This window comes from Nannospalax galili, unplaced genomic scaffold (genome assembly GCF_000622305.1).
Source record: "Nannospalax galili isolate Female #2095 unplaced genomic scaffold, S.galili_v1.0 scaffold52, whole genome shotgun sequence".
NCBI lineage: Eukaryota > Metazoa > Chordata > Mammalia > Rodentia > Spalacidae > Nannospalax > Nannospalax galili.
This window is the reverse complement of record NW_008334003.1, coordinates 6,668,248-6,678,328: the sequence shown is the minus strand read 5'-3', so window position 1 is coordinate 6,678,328 and position 10,081 is coordinate 6,668,248. Positions and strand designations below refer to the sequence as shown.

The 10,081-nt window shown below is 41.9% G+C and overlaps 2 protein-coding genes across 4 annotated transcripts in view; one reads left to right on the top strand and one right to left on the bottom strand.

Annotated features, from left to right (window-relative positions):
- Plaa (phospholipase A2 activating protein) overlaps window positions 1–10,081 on the top strand; it is a 62,045-nt gene that overhangs the window by 5,348 nt on the left and 46,616 nt on the right. The window lies entirely within an intron of this gene.
- On the bottom strand, window positions 7,587–10,057 carry LOC103730674 (MLV-related proviral Env polyprotein-like). The gene has a single exon (XM_008828949.3). It carries the CDS (start codon window positions 9,441–9,443, stop codon window positions 7,638–7,640), a length of 1,806 nt encoding a protein of 601 aa, XP_008827171.1. The 5' UTR covers window positions 9,444–10,057; the 3' UTR covers window positions 7,587–7,637.

Sequence of the window (10,081 nt, the reverse complement as noted above, 5' to 3'; positions counted from 1 at the left end):
TTAAAGATTTAAAATTGTCGTTGTAAATGTCTTTAATGTCTTTGCTCAGGTTTATTCCAAGATATTTTATTTCTTTTGCAGCTATTGTGAAGGGGAGTGTTTCCATGTGCTCTTTCTCCGATTGCTTGTTATTGGTATATAGAAAGGCTACTGATTTTATAGATTGATTTTATAACCTGCCACTATACTGAAAATATTGATCAGTTCTGGGAGTTTTCTGGTAGAACTTTTGGGATTTCTTAGGTATAGTATCATATCATCTGCAATAAGTGATAGTTTGACCTCTTCTTTTCCAATTAGTACTCCTTTAATTTCCTTCTCTTGTCTTATTGCTCTAGCAAGAGTTTCAAGCACTATGTTGAAAAGGAGTGGAAATAGTGGACATCCTTGTCTGGTTCCTGAGTTAAGGGGAAGGCTTCCAGTTTTTCTCCATTTAGAAAGATGTTCGCTGTGGGTTTGTTATATATGGCTTTAGTTATGTTGAGGTTTGTTCCCTCCAGTCCATTTCCCTCTAGGATTTTGAATGTAAAGTGCATGTTGAATTTTGTCAAAAGCCTTTTCTGCATCTATTGAGATGATGTGTTTTTTGTTTTTAGAGTCCATTTATATGATTAATGATGTTTACTGACTTGCATATATTCAACTAGCCCTGCATCTCTGGGATAATGATAATTATCTCTGCTTGATAATGGTGAATGATCTTTTTGATGTGTGTCTGTATGTGGTTTGCAAGTACTTTGTTGAGAATTTTTGCATCTGTGTTCATTAAGAATATCGGTCTATAGTTTTTCTTTATTGGTTGTGTCTTGACCTGGTTTGGGTATTAGAGTGATGCTGGCTTCATAGAAGGAATTTGGGAGTTCTCCCTCTGTTTCTATCATTTTGAATAATTTAAGTAGTACTGGTTGGAGGCCTTCTTTAAATGTCTGGTAGAATTCTGTTGTAAATCCATCTGGGCCTGGGCTTTTTCTAGTTGGGAGGCTTTGTATTACTGCTTCAATTTCCTTATGTTATGGGTCTTTTTAAACTGTTGATTTCTTCTTGGTTTAACTTTAGTGGTTCCGATGCTTTTAGACATCCATCCATTTCTTTTAGATTTTCAGATTTAGTAGCGTATAGGTTTTATTCCCTTATAATGGTCTGGATCTTTTGGGTGTCTGTTGTGATGTTTACATTTCTTTGAGTTTGTTGGTTTGGATTTGCTTGCTCTTTCTTGTGGTTAGCTGGGCTAAGGGTCTGTCTATGTTGTTTAGCTTTTCAAAGAACCAGCTCTTAGAGTCATTGATTCTTTGTATTGTTTTCTTTGTTTCTATTTCATTAATTTCTGCTCTGGTTTTTGTTTTTTCTTGTCTTCTGTAGGGTTTGGGTTTCGTTTGTTCTTGCCTTTCCAGCATCTTGAGTTGCAGAGTTAGCTCATTTATTTGGGCTCTTTCTAATTTTTTAATGTAGGCACTTAGAACTATAAACTTCCCTCTTAGGACTGCTTTTAAAGTGTCCCAGAGGTTGTGTTGTATTGTATCGTCCTTTCATTGAATTCCAGGAATTCTTTTATTTTTTTCTTAATTTTTCCTTTGACCCACTCATTGTTTAGGAAAAGTGTGTTGTTTAATCACCACGAGTTCCTGTAGTGACTAGGGCTTTGTCTACTGTTGATATTGAGCTTTATTATATTGTGGTTTGATAGAATGCATGGAATTATTTCAATTTTTTTGTATTGAGGTTTGTTTTGTGGCCCAGTATGTGGTCAAATTTGAAAACGTTCCATGGGATGCTGAGTAGAAAGTGTATTCTTTGGTGCTTGGGTGGGATATTTGAAAGATATCTGTTAGGTCCATTTGATGTATGTTAACATTTAATTCAGAGGTCTCTGTTTATTCTTTGTCCAGTTGACCTGTCTAATGGAGACAGTGGGGTATTGAAGTCCCCTACTATTACTGAGTTGGGGTTAATCTGTGTCTTTATGAATTTGGGTGAACGAGAGTTTGGTGCATGTGTGTTAAGGATTGTAATAGTTAATTGTTCCTTTGATCAGAATGAAGTGACCCTCCTTATCTCTTCTGAGTAGTTTTACTTTGAAGTCTATTTTATCAGATATTAGAATTGCAAGCCCTGCTTGTTTCTTAGTGCCATTTACTGCAATAATCTTTTCCATCCTTTTACCTTAAGGTAGTGCCTGTCTTTGAAGGTGAGATGGCTTTCTTGGAGACAGCAAAGAGGTGGATTTTGTTTCTTAACCCATTCAGTTAGCCTGTGTCTTTTGACTGGGGAGTTCAGTCCATTGATAGTTAAGGTTATTATTGAAAGATGTGTGTTGGTTGCCATCATTTTGATTGCTGTTTGTGTTCTCAGTCTAATTTTGTGTTTCCTCAATTATACCTTCATTTATTTTCTTTCGTTGCCCCAGGGTAAAGTAGTTTCTTTCTCCAAACTCTGTTGCTTCAAGTATTCTTTGAAGGGCTGGTTTTGTGGACATGTATTCTTTCAGGATATTCCTGTCATGGAAGATTTTTCTTTCCCCCTCAACTATAATAGAAATTTTTCGTGGGTATAGTGTTCTGGGCTGGCATCTATTGTTATGTAGAACTGGAAATACTTTGGCCAAGGCTCTTCTGGTTTTCATAGTTTTCATTGATAAGTCAGCTGTAATTCTGATGGGCTTTCCTCTGTATGTGACTTGTTTTTCTCTTGCTGCTTTCACTATTCTCTCTTTGTTGTGTATATTTATTGTTTTTACTATGCTATGTCGTTGGGAGTTTCTTTCTGTCTGGTCCTGTTATTTGTGCTTCCTGTATTTGTATGGGGATGTCTTTCCTTAATTTCAGGAAATTCTCTTATACAATCCTGTTTAAGATCTGGTCAACACCATTAACTTGAAATTCTTCTCCTTCCTCTATGATCCGTAGATTTGGTCTTTTCATGGTGTCCCACACCTCTTGCATATTCCATTCCTCTCTTTTTTAAATTTTCTATACTATTTGCTTGAGTGGTCCAGTTCGTCAACTTCATCCTCCAGTGTTGACATTGTTTTCCGTTTCATTCATTCTAGCAGTAAGTCCTTCCCCTATTGTTTGAGTTGGCTTGTTGGCTTACTTCTGCCTGAGTTTTCTTCAATGTTTCTATCGCTTTTGTGAATTCATTCAGAAATTTATCCCTATTTCTTTTAGTTCTTTGATTTGTTTGTTCATGTGTTCTTTAAGTTTGTTGAAGTCCTTGATCATGTTTATGATTGTTCTTTTAAATTCAGTGTCCTGGGTTATCTCTAGGGGGTTCTCCTTATAGAACTCTACAGGACTGGTAGAGTTTGGAGGGGACATAGTGTTTTGGGTTTCCATTTTATTTTTTCGTTGTGATTTTGATATGTGAATTTCTTTTGTTGTTTATGATTCTGATTTGATAAGTAAGTTGAAGTATGCTTCTGTTTGTATTTTCGGGGTGCCTCAGTCCTTTCCTTATTTTATTGTTTATGTAAAGCTGGTTGGTACAGGTTTCAGGTTCTCTCAGGTTTTTTTTGGAGGGAGCTGATGGCTTCAGATCAGCTATTCAGGAGTACCCACAGAAGCCCAAGTCAGGTTCCAGTCAGGTACACTCAGGCTTCCTTCTAAGGTTTGGACCCCTATTAACAGGAACTCAGAATAAATTTGGGGAATTCCCTGGGGGGGTTCGATTTTGGGACTCTGAGTTGGTCTGCTGTGTTCTTAGCCCCTATGCCAGGTGGAGCGCAGAACCTGGCACTCTCAGGCTATCTGCTTGGATCTCCTGTTCGTATGCTTTTCAGTTAACACTGGCCAAAAGCTTGCATTTTGCCTGGTGAGACTTTTCATTTCTAGCTGTTCAGGTCAGTGTCTTGGTCACCAGGTGATTAGCCTCATGGGCATCCGGGCTGAAGTGTCCCAACACCACCTTCAGTACTAAAAGAGGATTCTGAGGCTGGCATACTGACAGATTTTTACTTCATGGTATATTAATTAAGCCAATGAAGGACTGTAACATTGGGGGTCAAGTATAAGTGATACTTATTTTCCCATGTCCGTTGTTAAGATCTGACTCAGTAAATGAAGAGGTGAACTAAGAATGATGGGGGAATTTAGGAGGCAGGTAGCTAGATTCTAACGTGGATTACATCAGACACCTACTATTTGGCAAAGCCCATGGAAAACACAGAAAGCCCCTGGTCCCTCCGAAGGTTCACCAAAAGAGACTGTCTTTTGGCTAGGTGCCATTGCTTCACACTGCTTCAGGTGACTGGTGTCACACTACCGAGGATTCCGCAAGTCTGTCACAAACTTCAGGATTGGGAGGGATGAGCTAAGGCTTCAACAGCTTTGCTGTTGCACAGAGCCATATTTGACAATATGGTTTTGAATTTCAGACCATGTAGTTAATCTTTCTTGACCATGCTAGGGCAGAAGTAACTTCTATCTCTTTGTTAGCGCTCAGCACTCTGGTCCTATATCAGACAGTTCTGGGGTTTGTCACAAAAGCAAGGCAATTCCTTTTCTCTCACAGATTTTCTATCTAAGCTCATTTCACATTTTAGTTTTATGTCTGTGTAGAAAATGCAGTGTCGAAGTATTTTATTAATAGTTTGTGTTTGCATTTTGAGACAGTCTCCCTATAGGTAGCCCCATCTGGCCTGGAGCTTGCTATGTAGACCAGGCTGGCCTTGATCACACAGAGATCTGCCTGCCTCTGCCTTCTGAAGTGCCGGGATTTAAAGGCATGTGCCACCATGACTGGCTCTATTGATAGATTAAAAACATATTTTTTAGGTATGATCTGCTAGTTTCTGCTAGGTAACATTAGATTTTGCTCTCTCTGCTCTTTGCCCACCCTCCTCTCATGTGTGGTTTCTGTGCTGTGACTTTTGCTTAGCTTACTTTAAACTGAATCAGTGTTTTATAAAAGACTATGGCAGGCATGGTAGCACATGCCTTTAATCCCAGCACTGGGAGTCAGAGGCAGGCGGATCTCTATGAGTTCAAGCCCGGCCTGTTCTACATAGTGAGTTCCAGGACAGCTTGGGGCTATAGGGAGACCTGTCTCAAAAAAGACCGAAAAAACAAGTCTATGAATTTTGTCTACCCCCAAGTTGTAGAATAAGCTGCAAACATTCCATCAGCAATTTTATGGTCTAAGTACAAAGCTTTTCTGATTAGGGTTTTTATTTGATGAATTTTCTGTGTATTTTCCACTAATTCCACTTCAAATTTGTTGTTTAAATTGACTCGTCAGATATTTAACAGCATTGGCTGTTTTAGAATTTTCCTCTGCTAACAGTGAAAACTTCAGCTCTGTCCCTGTGCACAGCTAATCCTAGGGTTTACCTTCACTGTCATCTCCAGAATTCGGTTTTAGACCTCTTGTGCTAGATTTCTATTATTGTTTAACTTTCTCTCTCTCCATTTTCTTCTGTCTTGCCCCATTGGAGCACATCCAGGAGCTTCCTGAAATGTAGTGCATCATAACCAAGGTATTGACAACTTCTAAGTCTGAAAATGATTTGATTCTGGCTTGCTATGGGGATAACAATTTGGAGTTGCTGTATGATTCTGATTTTGAAGTAATTTTCCTTCCAAACTTTGGAACAGTTGCTCTGTTTTATTTCGTTTTTTATAGTATTAGATTTTTGAGAAGTCTGAAGCCATCCTAGTTTTTGACCTCTCTGAAATAAGTCTGTTTCCATCTATTTCTCTGGACTGTTAGTTGACCTTTTTAATATAACTTCTGTTCAAAGCTTCTTAAATTAATCCTTTTGTTTCTTACTCCATTTTTTTCCCTGTCTTCTTTTTTGTCAACTGTTTTTATTCAGATGTTGAACTTCTTTTTTAAATATCTTTTTCCCTTCCTATTTAATTTTTTTTCTCCCTGTGCTGCGCTTTCTAAGGGGTTGACTTGACGTTTTCAGAAGTTACGTCTTTGTTTCATGGTTGCAATACCTTCCCGTATTTCTGAGGATGCTGGTGATTATTTTTAGATTATTACACAAGTGTCAGTGTCTGCTTTCTCCAGATTTTTTTGTTTCCCTCCTCCCTACCTCTTTTGGTTGCTGTATTTTTCTTTTCTTTTTTAGTTAACTTTTTTTTTTGGTTTTCTTTTTTAACTTTAAAAAAATTTTATTGAGAATTTCATACATGCATATAAGGTGTTTCTATCAAATCCATGCCCACTCCCTCCCTCCAACTCCTCCCATATCTCCCCATCACTTTTTCCTGAACAACTTCGTGTACTCTTCCTTTTTTTTTTTTTTAAATGGGACTTTTTGCTATGTCAACATCCCCCACCAAGAGGTAACCCTAAAATGTTTTAAGGATTAGATAAAAGCTCCCAAATACTTTTGACATTTTGGCCTTGGAATGGAGTAGGTTGCTAAGAGGCCCAAGGGCATTGTGAGTTTTAGCAACAAACTGGCTACTTTTCTCTGGGGTCTTTTTACCCTAACTGCCCAGCCAATTATTACTTCCTATTCTTATTACACCATCCTCTGAAGAGGTTACGCAACTTGCAGATAGAGAATCGGGACCCAGACCCCTCTGGCTTTTTCCATGCTGAACATGGACACAGGGTGAGACAGTTGGGGTACCCCTTCAGTGGGTCTATCTAAAAGACTCCCAAATTGCTTAATTCTTATCTGTAGGGAGAAAAGAAAGTCCATTTCTTGCAGGATTACCTGCATCCTTACTGTGTGCTCAGTTCTGAGGAAGGAGAACTAAAAAGCCTCCTGGGTGGCAGTTCTGAGCTCCTATGTGGGGCTGGCTGGAGCCTTTACCACAGTAGCAATATCTGGGGAGCTATTTTGTTTTGCTCATCACCTGCCAAGAGGATAACAGCCTCCAGTGTTTTGTTTTTTGGTGATCTTGAACTCTAATATGAATTTTTTTTTTTTTTTTCAGAGCAGAGGACTGAACCCAGGGCCTTGTGCTACCACTAAGCTAAATCCCCAACCCCTAAATGTATTTCTTATTCAACTATTGTGTGTCTGTGCTGCTCCCCCAAAACTTCTACAGTAAAAGTTTTAGACTTTCACTGAGTATGAGAGAGCCCACTTGTGTGGCTGAGGTGTCTGCTTGTCTCTTCACACTAGTGTAAGAGTGAGACCACGGAGGACAAGTCACAGCCTTTGGGTTGCAACAGCAAGAGGTTTATTTAGGACACAGGTACCTGTGGGCACAGAGTCTCCTCGGAGGACTAGCGCACCCCAGGTTGAGTTCAGGGGGTTTTTATAAGGCAGAAGCAGGGTACAGAAGCAGAAACGCGGTTATTGGTTAATTTCAAACACACATAGTAATTTTACCAGTAATTTCAAAGGTATGCAGAGGTATGGGGTAAGGTCCGGGGCTGAGGGGAAATAGGATTGCTAAATGGGAGGTGACCTCAGAAGCACAGACGTTTTCTAAAGATTTCCTGGTATCGGGCCCTCAGGGTGGTCAGGAGTTCTGACCGTAAAGCCAGTTTACAGCTTGATCTGTGAAGCTTGACCGGCGCCTACCTGCCTTGCAGCCTTTAGATAAGGCTGGTCCTGGTTTCTGTTAAGTTATAACAAGTGGGCTGTGGGCCCCTGAGTACTCATGGCATCTAGTTTCTCTTTATTTTTCATTCCCCTCTTTTTCTATGGGCATATGAGTGGAATCTTTCACTCATCATAACATGTCTGGATCTTCGGTCCTCAATGCCTGGTACTGGCTTGTGAGGACTAACGCCTGCACTACAGACAGCCGTTCCTTCACAAATTGGACCAGTCGATTAAGTATACAAGGTCCCAGGGTTAAAATAAGAAGGAGTAGGACTAAGGGTCCAGCTAGGGTGGATACCAATGTGGTGAACCAGGGTGATCTATTATAAAGGTTTTCAAACCATCCTTGTTGAGACTCAAGGTGTCGTTTCCTTTCTTCTAATCTATGTTTGAGCCTGTCTAGAGTCTCAGTGACTATCCCAGTCTGATCAGCATAGAAGCAACATTGTTCTTTTAAGGCAGCACACAAGCCTCCCTGTTTTAGGAATAACAAATCTAAACCCCGTCTATTTTGTAATACTACTTCGGATAGAGAGGTAAGGGAGTCCTTAAGAGCCCGGACGGATTTTTCCAAGGCGAGCAGATCTTGGTTCATCGCCTGGTGTAAAAGCATGTATTGGTCTGTACGGACAAGCGCGGTGGCCCCCGTACCTATTCCTGCAGTGATACCTCCTACTCCTAGCAGAACGGCCAAGGTGAGGGAGATAGGCTCTCTCTTAAACCTGGTGGGGGAATTCTCATAAAAATTCAGTACATAGTCATCCTCGTGCCAGTAAATCCGAGGCCACAGCTGAATTAGGACACAGAAATCCCGGGTAGAGTTTAACATTGTTGCTGACACACATGGGGTGAGCCCCGTACTGCATGCCCAATAGGTACCACTAGGAGGTACTAGATAATAATTACCAGGATAGATTATTGCAGTTTCATTGCAGAACTTGGAGGTAGTAGGGGGGTTTCCGATACAGGTGCCACTAGAGGTCACCTGAGTCAGGGTTAACTGATGTTCCCCGGTTAGACATGCGGGGGGGGCTTCTGTATGGTTAGAGTAATTTCCCTGAATGGCAATGCCCTCATAGTAGGGGGGCTGTGGATTAAGGCACAGCCAGCAGCTCTTAGTTTTTCCAGGATCAGATTGATTAAGTGCCTGGAATGCCCCCTTGATTAGATTTAGGAGCCTATCCCCGGTACCTGGTGTGGTTGGGGTAGGACTTAGGGGTGTCTGGGGTCTGCTATGGGTTTGATTCCGACTATCCAGTGAGGGAGCTCTAGGTACCGAGGCCGGGCGTTGGTCTGGAAGAACGGGGTTAGGTCCGACTGACTGAGGTGGGGCAAGGACTGAGTATTCTCTCCTTATTGTAATGAGGCCGAAGGGATCTTTCCATCCCCAATCAGGGAGATAAACATAAATGCCCCATGTCTTCTGGAGGCTCCAGTCGGCCTTTTTCCCGTTCTCTGTGAGTTCTAAAGTTAGCCGGTTGGTACCTGTGCATATTCTAGACCCTGTCTCTGACAGCTTAATCAAATCCCAACTAGAGCTGGGTTTCCAGTAAGTGGTCCCAGCGGTCTCACAGCCCCATACAGCACAATAACCTACTTCCGGTCCCTTGCACGAAGTTATGAGATCTGGTTCTCTCCCATTCCCTGGGCATGCATACACCCCATGGAAACGGCCACCTGTCCCACAGCAAGCTCCAGGGATTAATTTGCAGAGGTCAAAGCTTAAGCTCGGAAAGGTGGCGCCTAAAGTCCCCACCTTAGAGGTCTGATTAAGGGGCTGGTTGTCTCGGAGACCAATCAAAGTCCAGGTTATGTTGTACACAGCATGGGGGTTGGGACATTGAATAGCGGGAATAAGGGAAAACAGAATTAGGATCATTAAATTGTAGTGAGTCTTAGCTTTAAGGGGTTTTCTGTCCGGACTAGCCGCCATTTCCTTTCGTCAGGGGGCTGTTCTTGGTGTTCAGGGTTCGCTGCCTTGACGTGGGAGGCGTGGATCCAAGTCGCAATCCCGTCGACCTTAAGAGCGGTTGGTGTGGTGAGAAGGACGGTGTATGGTCCCTTCCAGCGTGGTTCTAGGCTCCGAGTCTGATGCCTCCGGACCCAGACAGCGTCCCCGGGCTGGAAGGGGTGGGGTGCAATAGGAGTGTCAATAGTATCCTGATAGGCCGTAGCTAAGGGCTTCCAGATTTCCTGGTGAGCCAGCTGCAGTGCCTTCAGGTGAGCAAATAGGGAAGGAGAATCAGCAAAGTTAGAAATGTCGGGGTCTAAGAAGGAGATTGCAGGGGGAGGGGTCCCATAAAGGATTTCAAATGGAGTCAACCCACTGGGCCCAGGAGTGTTCCTGGCCCGGTATAATGCCAAAGGCAGCAGAGTAACCCAGTCTTTAGTGCCAGTTGCTAGCGAGAATTTAGTTAGAGCCTCCTTAATGGTTCTATTCATTCGCTCTACCTGACCTGAACTCTGGGGCCGGTAAGCACAATGTAACTTCCAATTTATCCCCAGTAACCTGGCCACCTTCTGACTTACCTGGGAGACAAAGGCTGGTCCGTTATCTGACCCTATTACCTG

What these genes read in the sequence shown, in the direction of transcription:
- LOC103730674 (XM_008828949.3), bottom strand. Translation starts at nt 9,443, where the DNA reads ATGGCGGCTAGTCCGGACAGAAAACCCCTTAAAGCTAAGACTCACTAC.